This window comes from Melanerpes formicivorus, unplaced genomic scaffold, assembly GCF_026170545.1.
Source record: "Melanerpes formicivorus ecotype bairdi unplaced genomic scaffold, bMelFor1.0.p_v2 SCAF_177, whole genome shotgun sequence".
Taxonomy (NCBI): Eukaryota; Metazoa; Chordata; class Aves; order Piciformes; family Picidae; genus Melanerpes; species Melanerpes formicivorus.
The window spans coordinates 490003-508637 of NW_027142529.1; the positions used below are offsets into that span (position 1 = coordinate 490003).

At 54.3% G+C, this 18635-nt stretch overlaps 2 protein-coding genes across 2 annotated transcripts in view; one reads left to right on the forward strand and one right to left on the reverse strand.

Annotated features, from left to right (window-relative positions):
- LOC137457384 (zinc finger protein 135-like) overlaps positions 1–18635 on the reverse strand; it is a gene marked incomplete at its 5' end in the record, with an annotated part of 102039 nt that overhangs the window by 12151 nt on the left and 71253 nt on the right. The window lies entirely within an intron of this gene.
- Positions 16976–17911, forward strand: LOC137457397 (olfactory receptor 14A16-like). Its single transcript, XM_068169296.1, has one exon. The coding sequence runs from the start codon at positions 16979–16981 to the stop codon at positions 17909–17911; it is 933 nt and encodes a 310-aa protein (XP_068025397.1). The 5' UTR covers positions 16976–16978.

Genomic DNA, 18635 nt, shown 5'->3' on the forward strand with positions numbered 1-18635 from the left:
TAGGAAGACTCTGCAGAGAGGTCTGGAGAGGTTGGGCTGCTGGGCTCAGGTCAGTTCCAGAAGGTTTCATAAGGCCAAGCACTGGCTCTTGTGCCAGCATCACAACAACCCCGTGAAGGCTGCAGGCTTGGGGCAGCGTGGCTGGAAACTGCCCAGCAGAAAAGGGCCTGGGGGTGTTGGTAGACAGCCAGCTGAGCAGGAGCCAGTGTGCACCCAGGTGGTTAGGAAGACCTCCACCATCCTGGCCTGGATCAGAAGGGCTGTGAGCAGCAGGAAGTGATTGTCTCTCTGGCCCCAGCACTGGGGAGACTGCATCTCAAGTGCTGTGTTTGGCTTTGGGCATCACAGTATGAGAAAGTCACTGAGGTGCTGGAGCAGGGAGAGAGAAGGGCAGCAAAGCTGGGGAGGAGATTGGAGAGCAGGTCTGGTGAGGAGAGGCTGAGGAAGCTGGGATTGCTTATTGTGAAGAAGGATGAGAGGAGACCTCATTGATCTCTACATGGACCTGAAAGGAGATGAGAGTGAGGCCAATATTGGCCTCTTCTCCCAAGTAACCAACGACAGGACAAGAGGAAATGCCCTGAAATTGTACCAGGGGAGATTTAGGTTGGAGAGGAGGAAAAATCTCTTTGCTTCAAGAGTGCTCAGGCATTGGAGCAGGCTGCCCAGGGGGGTGGGAGAGTCACTGTCCCTGGATGTATTCAAGACATGAGTAGAGGTGGCACTCTGGGCCATGGTCTGGTGGTCATGGAGATGTGGGTAGAAGGTTGGACTTGATCTTGGAGGTCTTTTCCAACCTTAGTGAGTCTGTCTGTGAAACCCTGTGGCAAACCAGCAGCACTCAGGGGCTGAGAACACAACTCCCACTGGGATACATCCCCAGGGCTCAAGTCTCCTCCTAAGGCAGCTCTGAACCCTCAGCTGCAGTTCAAAGGCTCTGCTTCAAGCAGGGCAATGTTCCTCCTGCCCACAGCTGCCAGCTGAATTTGGGGGTTTCCCAACCCAAACTCTTCTCTGATTGGATCAACTCTGCCAGGAGCAGCAGGTTCCACAGTCCTGATGCTTCACCTCTCAAACCCCCCAAATTCTATAGCTGCAGCTCAAGGGAGCTGACAGCTTTGTGCCTCTGGATTCCTGTTTCAGCACTTTGAGAACATTTTAACACTTTCCAAACTATTAGAACCTCCTAAACCTCCCTAAAGATGCTTTAAAAGCTCTGTTTGACGACTTGAGGATTTTAAGGAGGCTTTTTTTGGCACTCAAAATGCTTTGTAAAAAATGGCTTAAAAATGATCCAAATCTCTCTGAAGGTCATTCAAAGGGCCTGAAAATAATAAAAATCTTTAAAAAAAAACATTAAAAATGGCCAAAAATAATCAAAATGTCTTCAAAAACTCACTAAAAGGACCTGGAATGAGTAAAGATACTTCAAAAATCATTAAAAGGGCCTGGGGATAATGAAAATACCTCAAAAATCATTAGAAAAACCTAAAAATGGTCTAAATATCTCCAAAAAATCATTGAAAAGGCCTGAAAATGATCAAAATGTCTTCAGTAATCATGGAAAAGGAGATGAAAATACTCAAGCTATCCTCAGAAGTCATTCAAAATGCCTGAGGCTAAGCAAAATCTCCCCAAAACCCATTAAAATCAGCCCAAAATGAGGAAAATAGCTTCAAAAGGAACGAAAAGAGGCTGGAAATAATCCACAGAGCTTCGGGAAGTGATTAAAAGTGCCAAAACGAACCCAAACCAATTCCAGAACCTCATCCCCATGGCTGCCAAGCTCCTGCAAACTGATTCTGCAGAGCTCTCAGCCAGGCTCTGGCTTCTTGCAGTCTTCAACATCCTTCAGAAATGCTGCAAAAGGCTGAAAACTGCCGGAAAAGTCCTCAGCACCTGCTGGAAACTCTGGAAGGTGACAGAAAAGCTCTTCCCGAGCCGTTCAGATCCCCTGGAGCTGCCCCAAGCCCCCTCGGGAGGCATCGAAATCTCTTTGCAAGAGTTTGGGAGAGGCTGGGAGGAGGTTTTGGGTTCCCAACCCCGCAGAGAATCCTCCGCAGCTCTGCAGAGCTCTTGGAAACCTCTGCGCAACCTTTCCGAGCCGAGCCAAAGCTCCTGGGAGCTGTGCGCAGCTGCTGGGTCAGAGCTGTTGCGGAGCTGCTGTGCCCCAGCCCTGCCCCCGCAGCGCAGCTCAGCCCAGACGGCGCCGCCCTGGCTGAGAGCTGCACCTCCCGGCATGCCCCGCGCGGAGCCAGGGCCGCAGCTCCCCGCTGGGACTTGGAGGCGTGGTTGGGGTAATCCGGCGTCTGTGATTGGCTGCGGCTGCCCGGGCGTGGGCGGGGCTTCCCCTGCGGCCCCATCCCCCGCCTGGGCTGGGCTGCAACGTGGGCGGTTCGGGGCCTCCATTGCATCGCTCTCTGCTCGCCCAGGCTGCCAGGAGGCTGCAGGGGACGGCAGTCGGCAGCTGCCTCTGCTCCGAGCTCTTGGTCCTTCCTCTTCCTGCTGCTGTGCGCCCCTTTGGTCTGGGCTGTGGGGTAGGTGTGGGCAGGCGCGGGGCAGAGTGGGGGCTGCTGGGGTGGGGATCCCTTGGGGCTTGGGGGAGCGGCTGGTGGGGTTGGCATTGGGCTGCGGTGGGGCTGAGGGCTGTGTCCTGGAGCTGGGCTTGAGGAGGGCTCGGTGAGGTGTGGGGCTGGTGTGGGTGGGGCTGTGGGGGGTGGTTGTTGGGGGCTGTGGAGTTGTGGGGGCGTGTGTGAGGTTGGGTGGGGGCTTGGGGTCGGAGAGGGGCGTGTGAGGGGCTGGTGAGGAGCCCGTGGGGCTGTGTGGGTTTGGGGGTAGGAGTTGGTGGTGGTGGGGGAGGCTGTGTGTGGGTGTGGTGTGGGTCGGGGTGGTGAGGCTTGGAGTGGGGAGTGGTGGGGTGGTGCGAGGGGGTGGGTGCGGTTGTGGGGAGCTGTGTGTGGGTCTGGGTCGGGGTGGGTGTGTTTGGGGGTTCGTTGTGGTGCTGTGGTGCTGCCTCCCCCTGGTGGGGGCAGCTGCAGGCCCCCTTTGGCTGCTGCTGTGTTGCAGGCGGAGCCATTGGTGGGCTGCAGGGGCTGTCCCTGGCCCTGTGTCCCTGTGTCCCTGTGCTGGGGCCTGGGCTGGCAGCAGAGCTGAGGTGGCAGCGGCGCTGTGGGGGCTGCTGTGTGCAGGAGAGGTGGTGGTGAGCGTGGGGTGTGGCACTGGGCTTGTGTGCCCAGTGTGCCCAGCTTGCCCCTTTGGCTACTTGCAGCTGGCAGTGGTGCCCTGCCCCCAGCCAAGCCCGGTGGGTGCCCAGCAGCACCTTGGCAGCCTGGCTGGGAGCCTGGGGTGGTGCTGAGCTCTCTGCTGGTCATTCTCTGCCCTCTCTTTGCCTTCTCCCCTCTCTCCTCAGCTGCTCTCAGCCCTGCACAAGCTGCAGGACACCTCCTTGAGCGCTGCCCTTGCTGGGGGGGTCCAAGGAAGAGTCCAGGGGAGTCCAGCAGTGGCTTGGTGCTGGACTCAGCTTGGCTTGGCCATAGAGCACCTCAGAGCCTGGCCTGGCCTGGTCTGTGAGCCCAGGGCTTGGGGCTGGGGTGGCCTCCTGGGCAGGAGCCCCCATTTGGAGAGAAAGGCTACTGGTGAGAGGAGGCCAGGAGGTGGGGGGGGTACCCCCAGGGCAATGGGGTCCCCAACTTGGGTGGCACTGGAGGAGTGCCCAGCTGGAGTGGGGAGGGAAGAACAGGAGGGTCCCCAAATGTTGCTGCCCCCCAAGTCTTCTTGCCCCCAGGTCAGGCAGGGTCCCAAATGGCACTGCCATGGGCCCAGCCCCCCAGAATCCCTCTACAGTCCCCCCCAGTGCTGGGTCCTTGGGGGTGGGGGAGTCCTTTCCTGCTGCCTGGGTGTTGGGGACCATTGTTGGTTCCTTTGGGATAGCTTTGGGGTGCAGGGAGGTAACTGAGGGTGCCAGGGAGGCATTTTGAGCTCTCAGGCTGCTGTTGTGGTTTCCCTGGGGGCATTTTGGGCTCCTCCTGCTTGTGGCAGGGTGCAGCATGGGCTGCCTGGGGTGGCACAGGGAGCTGGGGGAGGCTGCTTAGGGGGTTCAGGGCTTTATTCCCCCCCAGACTGCCAATGCCTGGAGCTGGCTGTGCTGGGCCAGCAGCCAGGGGTGCTCCTGCCTCAGCCCTTGGGCTGGCAGCACAATGCCTGCCCCTGGTGCTGGGCCTTCTGCAGAGCTGGGCAGAGAGCTTAAGGAGGTGTCAGAATCACCCCAAACCCACAGCCCCCCTGCACAGAACACTCCTCCCACCCCTCCCAGACTGTGTTTGCTGGCTGCCAGCTTCTGCTTCAGCTTCTCCCCCTTAACCTTGAGCCTTTTGTTGTCCTGGCTGGAGGGGGAGGATCCACCCCCAGCCCCTCCTGCAGCTGCTGTTGGGTGGGGGCACAGCTGGGGACTCATCAGGGCCTGTGGTGCCTGGGTGGCTCCTGCCCTACCCAGTGTGCCAGGGTCAGCCAGGCCCCATCAAACCCCCAAACATTCCAGAGCCCCAGAACCCCCCAGCCCCCCCCCAGCCCCAGTGGATTCTAATCCCAGCCACAGCTTTCCCCCATGAGCTCCAAAGGATCCTGATTGCAACTCTTAGCCCCCAGGGATCCAATCCCACAGCCCCCATCAGAACCCCACAGATTGCCCCTCCCAACCCAGATTGACCACCCCCAACCCCACAAACCTCCCCAGAAACCTACAGCCCCCCCACAACTGCCCAGCCCCCATCCCATAACCTTACAGAGTGCTGCTGTACCCCACAGACACCACCAGCAGAACCCCAGCAGCTCCCAAGCCAAGCCCCAGGGGCTCCTCCCAATCTCCCCCCAGAGCTTCCTCCAGACCCACTGACCCCCAACCCCACAAACCCTTCCCCAACCCCGGGAATACTCCTTGCCCCTCAACCCCACAGGCAGCCTCACAGACCCCACCCCAAACCCCAGCCCAGGGCAAAACCCATCCCTAGAGGTTCCTGGTCCCAGGATCTGCCTCAGCCTCAGGGCTCTGTGCATTCCAGCTGAGTTTCTGAGCAGTTCTGAAGGGATTTGGTGACTTCTGAAGATGTTTTGGAGGAGTTTTGAAGATGTTTGGATGATTTTTCAGGCATATTTGAAGAGTTTTGAGAACACAAAACCTCCTTCAAACCTCCCCAAGGATCTTAGCAGTGAGATTTCAAAGGCTCTCTGGGTGCTATTAGGAACTTCTGGGAGGTTGGAGTGGCCAGCAGAGAGGTGTGCAGGGCAGAGCTGAGCACAGAGTGGGTGTGGTGGGGGCAGGGCCAGGGAGGAGAGCTGGGACCAGAGCAAGATCTGCTGGCAAATGCAGCTGCAGGCAGCAGAGGCCTGGGCAGGCAGTGGGAGGAAGCTTTAGGCAAGGCCTGGGAGAGGCTGTGTGGAGGCAGCTGTGTTGTGGTGCTGGCCTGCAGCTGTGTGCTGGGGGCTGTGTGCTGGGCAAGGAGCTGAGTCTGCACTTGTTGAGGCCTCCCCTCTTGAGCAGCCCTGGCTGTGTGCTGTGGCTGTGCTGCTGGGCTTGGGAGCTGCCCCCAGCAAGGCTGAGCTGTACTGCCTGATCCTGGGCAGTGCTGAACCATCCCTTGCAGGTCTGTGCTCTCCTCTGAGCCCTTTGCTTCTCTCTGTCAGGGGCTGAGTCCTCACTCTGTCATCCCTGCCCCTGTGTGCTGTGGAAGAGCAGAGTTTGCAGATCTGTCCCTTGGAGCAGCCCAACAGGTAAGAAACCCAGAGTGGGGAAACAGCAGGGCCCCAGCCCCCAGGGCAGCTCCCAGCCTCTGCCACCTCCACCTGTGCAGCATATTTCAGCTCTCCAGGACCTCTGAGGCACATCAGGTGTTGTGGGAGCTGAGGAATGCTCCAGGCTGCTGGGGGTGAGTTGTGAGGAGGAGGTGATGTTTGGGCTTGGGGTGTGGATGGTGGTGGGAGAAGGTTGAAGGTTGTTTGGTCTTTCCTTGTTCAGTACTGCTGCCTCCATTGTCTGAGCCAGGGGAGATCAAAGGACAGGGCCTGGACCAGGAACCACCCTTCCAATGCCACCAGGCTTGAGGAGAGTAGGACAAGACCACTTGTAAGTCCCAGGGTACCTCAGGGCACTGATCACAGGAACCTGGGGTCTCAGCACAGGTATTAGAGGTTTGTGCCCACACTGTGGCAGAAACTGAAGGTTTGAGGTCTCCTCTGCATTCTCTCCCCCAGCTGGGTGTTGGAAGTCAGGGAGTGTCATGACCCAGGCAGGATCTGAGGGTTTGAGATCCTGGGCTCAGGTGCTTCCATCTTCCCTATTGCAGAGCTGTGACCCCTTCCTGCCACAGTATGGCCTCACAGAAGGACCCAGACAAGAGCTGGGAGGAGAAGCAGCACCCAGAGATCAAGTTGGAGAAGCCAATGTGCAGTGCCAAGGTAGAGGAGGATGGGGAGGAAAAAGAGGACAAGATGGAGGATGATGCTGAGAATGACAACTATGAAGAGGAGGATAATGATGGTGATGAAGGTGACCAGGATGAGGGGGAGGAATGTATGGAGGAGGATGAAGCCAGAGCAGGTCCCTCAGTGTCACCCAAAGAGCTGAATCAGTGCCTTGAGTGTGGGCAGAGCTTCCCAGGTAGCTCAGAGCTAGTGCAGCACCACTGCCCACAGCCTGGCACCCGGCCCTTCGTTTGTGGTGACTGTGGCAAGAGGTTCCGCCGGAATTCTGAGCTCAGCCAGCACTGCCGCACCCACACCGGAGAGAAACCTTTCACCTGTGCTGACTGCAAACAGAGCTTCACCCAGCGCTCTACTCTCGCCCGGCACCGCCACACCCACACTGAAGAGAGGCCCTTCTCTTGTGACAGCTGTAGCAAGCGGTACAGGCAGATCTCTACTCTTAGGCAACACCACCTCACCCACACCAGTGAGAAGGCCTTCAGCTGCAGGGACTGCGGCAAGAGCTTTCAACACAGCTCCACTCTCACCATCCATCGCCGCATCCACACTGGAGAGCATCTGTTCCCCTGTGCTGAGTGCGGCAAGAGCTTCACCACGAGTACCACATTAATCCAACACCAACTCATCCACAGCGTTGACCAACCATACAGCTGTGCGTACTGCGGCAAGAGCTTCACCCAGGTGTCAGACCTCACAGTGCACCACCTGTGCTGACTGCGGGAAGAGCTTCGGGCTACTCCATCCTCTGACTTGTCACCGCCGCACCCACACTGGTGAGAAGCCGTTCACTTGTGCTGCCTGCGGAAGGAGCTTCACCCAGAAAGGGCACCTCAACAGGCACCGCTGCATCCACACCAGACAGCAGCCTGCACTGGAGGGGAGGCCGAAATCCACCTAGAATCTGTTGGGTAATCATGACCCTTCTGAGAGGGCCTTTCCAGAACCACAATCATCTCTTTTTCCTTTGCGCTTCTAAGGGACTGGGGACACCAGCATCAACAAACACCTCCTGGCCTTCTGAACACCAATTATTGCTAATGAGAACAATTACAGTGCTGAGTTGGCACAGCTGGAGCGCCCAGTGGAGCTGGGCAGGGCTTTGCCAGGGTCTGTCTGGTTCTTCCCCAATGCTTTCTATCTCCCTGGGGTAAGAAATCCTCTTTCCATTGACCAATTGTCTTAATAAAACTCAAAAGTTACCCAAATCCTGTCAGTTTGCTTTTATTTCAGATATCCCTGCCTCAATGCCCAAATTTTGGGGGCATTTGCTCCCAAGGGATGGTGTGGAGCTGTGTGCCCAGTTCAGGGAGGGGACAATGAGGTTCTCAGAGGAGTCTTCAGGGGCATCCCAGAGGCATTCTGCAGGGGCTTTCAGGTGATATTAGGTGTTTGGGATTTGGATGGTCCTAGGACTGACTTTTGGGATCTTTGGAGGGTGTAGGGGGAAGTTGATGGAGATCTTTGGAAGAACTCAGAAAGCTTCTGTTGGCTTTCCACTCTGGGGCTGGAACAGGTTGAAGAGCTGAGAAGAGGTTAAGCTGCCTGTTCCCCCCAAAACAGAAGGGAGGGAAAAATGGCACACACAGGAACCAAAAAACCTTCTGGGTTGAGATAAGGACTTGAGATAAGAACAAAAGAGTTGAATCCAAATGAGATCCCATAATGCACACTGACCTGAGGCTGTTTGCAGAAAGAAGCACAGCAGTGAGCAGCAGCAGCCAGTAGTTGAAACCCTGCAGCCCTCCCCCTCAGCAAAGAGCCAGCACCTGAGAGCCAGAACCCAAGAGCAGCAACCAGAACAGGAAGCCTCTTATGTTGCCATCTGAACTTCAAGCCCTGTAGTCCTTTGCTCCAGCCAGCACTGTCCCTGTGAAGGTGGCATGAGGCAGGATGGTGTGGAGTAATGGCAGCAAACTTTCAACTTAACCTTTGATATTCCCAAGCCCTCATTCTGTGCCATCTGCACCATGCCCAGCAGCAATCAGCAGCACACCTCAGGCACTGTCCATTCTCACTCCACAGGAGGTCGCTTTGCAGTACCCAGAGGGCTGCTCACTGCAGGTGCTCTGCAGCTCCACTCTGTTCCAGCACAGTCTGGATCAGTCCATGCCCAGTCCAAATGCTGCAAATGCTGGGGCTGTGTTTCCAGCTCTGGGGCAGTCTGAGACCAGTGACTCCTTCCATGCCTCCAAGTGAAAGCAAACTGTGGCTTGCATCCCAGTACTCAGCTTCCAACACATCCAGGTGTGGGGATCCTCCTGACACACCAGAAACACAGATGGGTTCCACCCCTTGTGGTTTGATGGTGTCAGAGCACTCTGGGCACCTGTATCTACTAAAGCTTTATTCTCTCATGGGTTCAACTTGCCAAGCCATTGGTTCTGTACAGTCCAACAAACCAATTTGTCTCTCCCTTCCATCTGGTTGGAGGCAGAGCCCCTCTAATTCTGCCTTGGGTCCCTTGCATCTTGTGAAGATGCTTTGGCAGTCCCTTCAGGAGGACCAGAAGCAGTTTCAACTTCCCTGCTCTTCTTAGCCCATTTCCCACTGGAAACTGAGGCAGCATCTCTAGGGGGACAATTCCCCTGTAAGTCACAGACTCCTGCAGCCAGGACTGGATTGGGTTTTCCTTTCCACTTCCTCATGTGCTCCCCATGGTCACACAAGTAAAGCAGAGGGTGTGCTGTGCCTCCCAGATTCTCTCCCTTGGACAGGGGAGCAGCTGCTCCTCATGGCTGAAACACAGGACTGTACAGGTGGGGAACAAAAACTTCTTCTGGAGCTGATGGAACTCCTGGGTCAGTTCCTTCACAGCTGAAACACAGGCCTGGACAGAGGAGCAGAGATTTCCTTTACCTTGCTGGGGTCTGCTGCTTGTTTCATCCACTGTTTCTCCTTGGTCATCTTCCAAAGCCAGAGATAAGAACCAAGCCAGCAGCCCAGGCTCTTCCTCTTGTTCCCATGGGGACCCTGATCCCTCCTGGTCCTTTGCAGGATCAGCTGCTTTCCTTGTAGGCTTCTTTTTCCCTACAGGGGTAGCTGATCCTGGCACAGGCTGCTTCTATGATGCAGCTGCCATGCCTGTGGCACTGTCTGTAGGTCCAGAGACCTTCTCTTGCCCCTGAGCCCTCTGCACAGAGATGAGAAGGGCTCGAGAGGCATGGGCCAGGCCCAAGCACATTGCAGTGATTTCTGTCTCTCAGGAACTCCCAGGCTGACAACAGACTTTCCCCAAACCTTTCCCCAGCTGGGGAGGATTTTGCACTTGCTCAGGGCTGAAATTCCAAAGCACCAGAGGTGACCACCAGCCTAAGAATTTGCCCCTTCCCTCCCCCACCCCCTGCCACTCCTCAGTATCCAGCATCTGGGCAGATCTCACAGTGGTTTCCTTGGGAGTGTCCTGGATGAAACCAGAGCAAGCTGCCCAGCAGTGGACAGCACAGCTCTGAGCCATTGCCCTAAGCTAACACTCAGCACCAGCAGCAGCACAAACAGGACTACAGCTCATCAGGCCCCCAAAAACAAATCCATCAACAATGTGAACACACCACAGGAAAGAAAACTTCTGTCAAACTCTCTTGACAAGCCTCAAGCCCTAATTGAATCCTCTTCTTATCTCTTTGTTACCACAATCCTTTTGTCTCCTGCCAAAATCTGTCCTCATTAAGGCAGCTGCTTTCCTGCCCCACAATGGGCTCCAGAAAAAGAATATAATGGGTTCATCTGAACCAGCAGCTTAAACTCTCTGCCTCCCCCAACACAGAACTCAGGGGAAAAGAACACCACACAAACCCGCTTTGTGTTGATACAGAAACAAATGAGGGAAGAGTTTCCTTAGCAAATCAGATCATCAGAATACAAAAGTACAGTGACCTCAGCCTGTGTGCAGAAAAGGCACAGTGGAAAGCAGCAGCAAGCAGAAGCAAGCAAGGCAAAAGCCCAAAGCAGGGAGCTGCTCCCCTATCCCTCCCTGTCCCACTGCCATCCTAGCAGAGCAGCCAACACCCAAAAAATCCCAGAACCCAGAAGCAGCAACTGGAACAGGGAGGCTCCCATGCTGCAACCTGAACTTCAAGCCCCATCATCCTTTGCTCCAGCCAGCACTTTCATTTCTGAGGCTGCCATGGCTGCAGCATGGTCTGGATAACAGCAGCAGAGTCAACTCAACCCATGACAATCAGGAGTCCCTCAAGTGAAATGGAAAGAGCCTCTCAGCTTCTGTGAACAACTTACACTGCTTTGAAGGCAGCTGGACTTGCCACATGGATGCATTAGCTGAGAGCCCAGAAGAGCCCAAAGGGGGCAGTGGAAGGTGACTTCAGAAGGATCCTTGAAGATGAAGCTCAGACTTCATGATTTATAGCTGGAGCCTTGGTATTTCCTGCTGGGATCTCCTTTGGATTCAGAGCCCTGTGACAATTCACAGGGTCACAGGATGTTAGGGTTTGGGAGGGACCTCTGGAGATCTCTGAGTCCCCCTGCCAGAACAGGACCATAGAATCCAGTGCAGGTCTCACAGGAACACATCCAGACAGGGCTGGCAAGTCTCCAGAGAAGGAGACTCCACAACCTCTCTGGGCAGCCTGTTCCAGGGCTCTGTCACCCTTACAGTAAAGAAGTTCTTCCTGCTGTTGAAGTGGAACTTCCTGTGCTGCAGTTTCCATCCATTGCATTTGTCCTATCCCAGGGCACAAGTGAGCAGAGGCTCTCCCTGTCCCTTCCTTTCTGACCCCCAGCCCTCAGATATTGATAGACATTGATCCTATGCCCACTCAGTCTTCTCCTCTCCAGATTAAACAGCCCCAGGCCTCTCAGCCTCTCCTCATCAGGCAGTGCTGCAGTCCCTTCAGCATCCTCACAGCTTCTGCAGCAGATCCCTGTCCCTCTTGACCTGGGGAGCCCAGAACTGGATGCAATATTCCAGGTGGGGCCTCCCGAGGGCAGAGTAGAGTGGGAGGAGAACCTCCCTGGATCTGCTGGCTACACTCTTCCAAATGCACCCCAGCATCCCATTGGCCTTCTTGGCCACCAGGGCACATTGCTGTCCCATGCAGAACTTGCTGCCCACCAGAACTCCCAGGTCCTCCATGGGGCTGCTCTCGAACTATTTGTTCCCTTGAGTGCTGTAGGGTTCACATTGCTCTCGACATTGCATGGTGCAGATCACCTCTAGTGAATCTGAGGCTCCCCAGAAATTGCCACTGGGTTCCTCTTAATCACATGGATCCTGTCCAAGCAGGCACTAGTGCAGGAGAAGGAACAGCAGGCTGGAGAGAAGGAGAAAGGGAACTGAAAATCTCATCACCTGAATCTAGAAAGAAAGCCCTTGGTAGCAAATGTCCATTCTGGATGGACACAGAACACAACACAGAGCTGATGAGAGCAACTGCTGGGAGTGCACCAAGTGCCCTGAGAACCCTAAGGAAGGGCTGGAGGGGGGAGGGCATTCACTGGAATTCCAATACCTGATAATACCTCTTGGACATACTGAGAATCACAGAATTGTCAGGGTTGGAAGGGACCTCAAGGATCATCCAGCTCCAACCCCCCTGCCATGGTCAGGGGCACCTCACACCAGAGCAGGTTGCTCACAGCCACATCCACAGCCTTAAAACCCTCCAGGGATGAGACTTCCACCAGCTCCCTGGGCAACCTGTGCCAGTGTCTCTCCATCCTCATGGGGAAGAATTTCTTCCTAACATCCAATCTCAATCTCACCGCTTCAAGTCTTGCTCCATTCCCCCATGGAGCAAGTCCTATCCCTACCAACACCCTAAATAGTCCTTCCCCAGCTTTCTTATAGCCTCCTTTAGATACTGGAAGACCACAAGGAGGACTCCTTGGAGCCTTCTCTTCTCCAGACTGAACAGCCCCAATTCTCTCAGTCTGTCCTCATAGCAGAGCAGCTCCAGCCCTCTGCTCATCCCCATGGCCCTTCTCTGGATGCCTTCCAGCCCCTACAGATCCTTCTTGTAATAGATGCTGCAGAACAGGACACAGAGCTCCAGGTGGGGTCTGACCAGGGTGGAGCAGAGTGGGATAATCACCTCCCTGGCCCTGCTGGCCACATTGCTCTTGATGCAGCCCAGGATACAATTGGCTCTCTGGGCTGCAGGTGCACACTGGTGGATCCTGTTGAGCTTGTGGATGAACACTTCTCTTAAGTATAATCCAGAATTAGAAGCAGAGGATGGGGATGGAAGAGGCTCCTGATCCAAAGAAGAGACATTCCAAATGTGTCCAGAGATGCAACCTAACTGATTAGCAAACATTGACTGCCTGAAGTCAAGGCACCTCTGTGGGAAGAACACTCAGGCTGTGCATCCATCCAGGCTGTTGCCATCCCATAATGAGGAATAAATACACAGGGTGGGAAGCACCAGGAGGAAAGGGAAAGTCTTGGAGATGTGGCAGTAAAGGCAGGAAAAGATTAACCCTCAGCTGGTCAGGAATCTGTGCCCCTGGGGCAGTGCTCCCAAATACAACTGTGGCTGATCAGTGAGAGACTCCAAGTTGGGTCCAAGGAGATGTGAAATGGCACAAATGAAACAATGCTGCAAAGGAAAGGGCCTCTGCTTGGCACAGCTTTGCCTGATGCTTTCTGCCTTGGTTAGGAGAAAGTGAAGCAGAAAAGGCCATGGTGAAGATCTCTGCTCTCCCAGTCCTCTGGAATAGGACTGCAGGTGCAGGATCAGCTTCCCAGGGAGGAGTGAAACAGGTTGCAGAAATAGCTGCTCAGGAGGGAATGGCTCCAGGCATGGTCTTTGCTTCACAAGGAGGAGTGGGCACAACACTGAACACAAGCTGTTGTGTTTCCATGGATGAGAGAGGAAGGACATCCATAGACATGGGTGAGAGATGGGAACAAAGCAGGATTGTGCAGGAAGGAGGAGCCAGCACAAGTTCTGCCCCATGAGGGTAGTGGAACACTGGAACAGGTTGCCCGGGGAGGGGGTTGGGGTCCCATCCCTGAAGAGATTTAAGGTGAGGCTTGACAGGGCTCTGGGCAACCTGATGTAGTTGAGGCTGTCCCTGGGAAGGTTGGACAAGATAACCTTTGGAGGTCTCTTCCAGCCCAGCCCATTCTGTGATCAGTGAGATATGGGAACCAAGCAGACTCTGCATGAAGTGCAAAAGGAAGACACCACCTGGGGCTTCTCAGAGCTCTGGGCCTGGCTATGGTTGTGGATTCCTGCCTTGGGCTTCAGTCTCAAGCAGTTGGTTGGAGCAATAACCCTGAGCTTGTTCCCTTTTGTTTGCATGGCTGTTAGAGTGCAGGGCATGTGTGAGTGCTGGTCTGCTTGAGGGAGCAGAACAGGGGACAGCAAGGACCTCTCTGGGAAGAGCTGGGGCAAATGTCACCTTCAAGAGCAGGCCCTAAGCCTCTGTCTTCTCCAAAGCTCCCATTGCAAGGACCAGGCCTAAGGCCTGTCTGCAGTTCATAGAGCAACACTGAACAAGACTTTACTGAGGTTCTTTTCCCTTCTTTCTGTTGCTTTTGGGAGACTCTTGAGTTTCTCATTCCATCAGCAGGGCAGGAGATGTTCTCCTCACCTTTCACTGCATGTTTTGAAATCTCTTGGGTTTGTCACCAGGCATTGGTTTGGTCACCAGCTGTGTTCAGACTTTTCCTTTCACCTTCTAATTGCAGAAACAGAGAATCAGCCAGGTTGGAAAATACCTCCGAGATCAAGTCCAATCTATTACCCAACACCCTCTGACACTTAAACCATGGCTCCAAGTGCCACATCCAATATTTTATGAACACTCCAGGGACAGTGACTCCACCCTCCCTGGGCAGCGCATCCCAGTGGCCAATTCCTCTTTCTGGGAAGAACTTTCCCTCACCTCCAGCCAAAACTTCCCCTGGTGCAGCCAACTATAAAACTGTAACAGGACTCTTTCCCAGTACAGATTGTGCCCACAACCAGGAAAGGCTACACCACCTGAAGCCCTCTAACCACTCCTCTAGGACTCCTCCCAGTACAAACCATATCCCCTTACCCACTCCCTGAGAGACTGGGCCCCATCACAGTACAAACTATCTGACTGTTCTTCAGAGATGGAGTTTCTGGTGTGTCCTATCCCCAGTCAGAAAGGCACCACAGCATCTGGGAGGAACCATTCCAAATGCACTGGGGTCAAGCAAACCCTGCACACAGGGAAGAAGGCCAACTGCAGCTGGGCTGTGGCAGGAAGTATGGCCACACAGACTCAGATGTTGTCCTCCCCCAGACTCAGCACTGCTGTGGCCACATCTGGACACTTGGTGTCTGGCTTTGGGAATGTCCAGACTGAAGGAATGGAGAGGAACTGCAGAGGCTGCAGAGGAGATCTACTATGATGGGGTTGACATCACTGTGGAGAGCCTGAGAGACCTGGGCTGCATCAGCCTGCTGAATGGAGGATCAGGGCACTGCCAGAGCAATGTGCACATGGCTGAAAGGTGAATTCAGAGAGGATAGAGATCTTCTGGGGAGTGGGAAGAGAACAAAACCTCCACACAGTGCAGCTTGGAAGGTTCAGAGTGGAGATGAGGCCAAAGAAATGTCCCTCAAAGGGCAGAGCTGCTATGCATGAGGCCATCCAGAGGTGTCAGGAAATGGCAGGGAAAGCTGAGACAGCTCAAGGAAGGGATGGAAATGTCAGGGGGAGAGCTGGCTGGGGAAGCAAGGTTGGTGTCAGCAACCTGAAGGGAAAGAGCTGCAGGCATGGGACAGTGTAGGAGAGGCTGCAGCAGGGATGGCCAAGGGCTCTGGCAAGGATGAGAGGCCCAACAGGACCAAGGCCTTTGTGCCATTGGCTCTGGCAGTTGGCTCTGCCACCAAGGCCTGTGAGGAGAAACTTGGCTTTGAGGCTTTGAGATTCTTCTATTGCAAGGGCAGTGGTCAGGGCTTGGCCTTTCTGCTTCACAGACCAAAGGCAAGTTTTTCTCCCCTGTACTTTGCCTTTGTCTCCCTGCAATCCTGGCCTCTAACAAGCTGCTCTAACGAGTCCCTGGGGAGCCTTTGTAAGTAACAAGCCTCAGTGAGGCCAATCAGTGCTTCAAGGTACTTTGGAGTTTTCTTCTGACTTGGACTTCTTGAGAGGTTTCTTGGCAGTAGCTTGGCAGAGTCTCCTGGCAGTACCTAAGGATGATGTAATCAGCCCCAAATACTCCATGGGGCTCATTAAATATTGCTGAAACTCTAATTATTGCCAAGGTTTCTGCAGCTAATTGGAGAGGTTTTTATTGCACAAAGCATCTGATCAAAAGTATTTTTAAAGGTACATTTCATTACTTTTCAGAGGCAAACCACAGTAAAACCTGACAAGGTCCCACCCTGGTCACTGCTCATCCTCACTCCCCACTGCACCCAGCAGAGCCCTGAGCAACAGGTGAGGGATGGGATCTGCCTTGCCAGGTGCTGGAGGTCAGGGCTTGGCCCTTTGGATCAATGAAACCCCTCCAGGTTTCCTCAGGAGCAGTGCCACCTTTAGCTGCTTGTCCTGAACTGTCAGCACTGCCTCAGTTCTCTGCTCTCACCACAGCCTGGAGATGCTTCAGTGCCTCCAGTGATGCTTCCCTTGCTTCCTAACCAGACCCTGGGGATACTTTCCCAGTATGGTTCCCTGGGACCCATTAACAGTAGAAGAAACTTCAGAGTTTGAAGCTGATTTTGACTTCTGGAGAGGTTTCATCAGCTTCTCAGTCTCTGAAGTTCATGGACTTGGCAGCAAAGCCACCAGAGGGCTCCTTTAAATGCTTTGGGCTGGTCCTGAGCTGCTGAGCTGGGCCAGGCTCCTGGACTGCAGGGAGATGCTGGCAAGCAGGCAGTGCTGCAGGACAAAGCTCTGGCCAGGAGCAGCTCCTCTGCACAGCACAGCACAGCAGGGCTGAGGACACTGCCAGAAGATCTCAGGGAGATGAAGAAGGCAGAGAGAGCTTCAAGGTGGCCAGAACTGGGAGGATGACTGAGAGCTCACAGGAGAAGTCAATGCATTCACTGACACAGTGAGGCTGTGGGTGCAGGACACTGCAGCTGTAGATCCTGGAGGCATCTCCATCTCGGCAGTGGACGCTCAGCTGAAGGCTCCTGGAGTGTGCACACAGAAGGAGGACCAAAGCCCTTCAGTTCCATCCTGTGAGCAGCAGTGAGCTTAGCCGGGTAAGGAGAACTCTTCACCCCCAGCCCCTCTGCCTTTCTCTCTTCCCTTCACTGTCTCTGCAGCACTGCAGAGCTGCTGCCTGTTTCATCACCTCTCCATGGGACATTCTTTTGATGGGTTTGGGCTGTTGGTCATTTTCTGTTCTGACTCCAGAGGAATCTTCATGGCAATTCTGGGTCCCTGCTGCATTTGAAGCTGTGATGAACCATCGGTGGTTGGTAGTGACGGGACTGAGCTGATCCATTTTTCATGCAGCTCAAGGACAGAGGTTACAATGAGGCTGAGAGAAGTGTGCCCTAACTTGTCACTGCCTTTCCCTCCTTGCACAGGTCTCCATGGCCAGAGGCAGCAGATGGCCAACAGCAGCTCCATCACCCACTTCCTCCTCCTGCCATTCCCAGGCACAAGGCAGCTGCAGCTCCTGCACTTCTGCCTCTTCCTGGCCACCTACCTGGCTGCCCTGATGGGCAATGTCCTCATCATCACCACCATAGCCTGGGACCACCACCTCCACACCCCCATGTACTTCTTCCTCCTCAACCTCGCTCTCACTGACCTGGGTGCCATCTCCACCACTGTTCCTAAATCCATGGCAAATTCCCTGAGGAACATCAGAGACATCTCCTATTCAGGGTGTGCTGCTCAGCTATTTTTCTTTCTCTTTTTCATTTCAGCAGAGTATTTTCTCCTCACCACCATGTCCTACGATCGCTATGTTGCCATCTGCAGACCCCTGCACTATGAGACCCTTCTGGGCAGCAGAGTTTGTCTCCACATGGCAGCAGCTGTCTGGGCCTGTGGGGCTCTCTATGCTCTGCTGCACACAGTTAATACATTTTCCCTGCCCCTCTGCCAGGGCAATGCTGTGCACCAGTTCTTCTGTGAAATGCCCCAGATCCTCAAGCTCTCCTGCTCCTCATCCTACCTCAGGGAATTTTGGCTTATTCTGCTCAGTGCCTGTTTATTATTTGTCTGTTTTGTGTTCATTGTGGTGTCCTATGTGCAGATCTTCAGGGCAGTGCTGAGGATCCCCTCTCAGCAGGGACGCCACAAAGCCTTTGCCACCTGCCTCCCTCACCTGGCTGTGGTCTCCCTTTTTCTAACCACTGCCATCTTTGCAAACCTGAAGCCTTCCTCCATCTCTTCCCCATCCCTGGATCTGGTGGTGTCAGTTCTGTACTCAGTGGTACCTCCAGCAATGAACCCTCTCATCTACAGCCTGAGGAACCAGGAGCTCAAGGCTGCCCTGAGCAAACAGATCCCTGGATGCTTTCAGAAACAATAAACTCTTTGTCGTCTCCTGCAGAGCAGTTCTGATGTCACTCACAGCTTGGTTTCTCTCTTTTTGGCTGCTGCTGGTGATGTTCCCCTTGTGAGAATGTTGTTTCCCCACCAGAGTGCTTCTTCAGACCATTTCTGATTCAGTGCTGTGACCCAGAGGCTGCAGACATGAGAGGCTGTGCTCCCTGGGTGTGCAACATGGAAGGAAAAATTCTTCCCATCTAGAAATTCATAGCAGAGTCAGAGGAGTCTTGTAAAACTTTATTTGAATAAAGGCAGAGTCCACAGGACAGCTCCCTGTGGGGGTCTCTCTCATTGCTGAAGGCACAGCTCCCCTTTTATACTACATTTCTGGGCACAAACCTCCCTCTCCCTTTCCCCACTGTCTCAGGTGCTCAGGATTTAGTCTTTCCCAAAACCCCTGCTAGATGTCCCCCTTCACATGAACCGTCCCTGCTTCATACATCCTATGCTCATTTAAATTAGGTTCTCCACTTCTCTGGGTGCAGAAGTTAACATTCAGTAGTCTGTTAAGCCTGTGCTCTGGCCTAAAAGTTCAGCAGTTCAGGCTGTGTTCAGTGTCTGCTATCTTGGGACAGACCCCTACTGATTGACAGCAAGGTTCAAGGGAAGGGACTTAGCAGAGGCCCCTTTGTGATTTGCATACACATAGAGAAGGTGAACTGCCTGGTTCCTCCCTTTCTCTTCCAACTCCCTCTTAGCCAATT

Excerpts from the sequence above, each read along its gene's own strand:
- LOC137457397 (XM_068169296.1), top strand. The coding sequence starts at position 16,979 with ATGGCCAACAGCAGCTCCATCACCCACTTCCTCCTCCTGCCATTCCCA.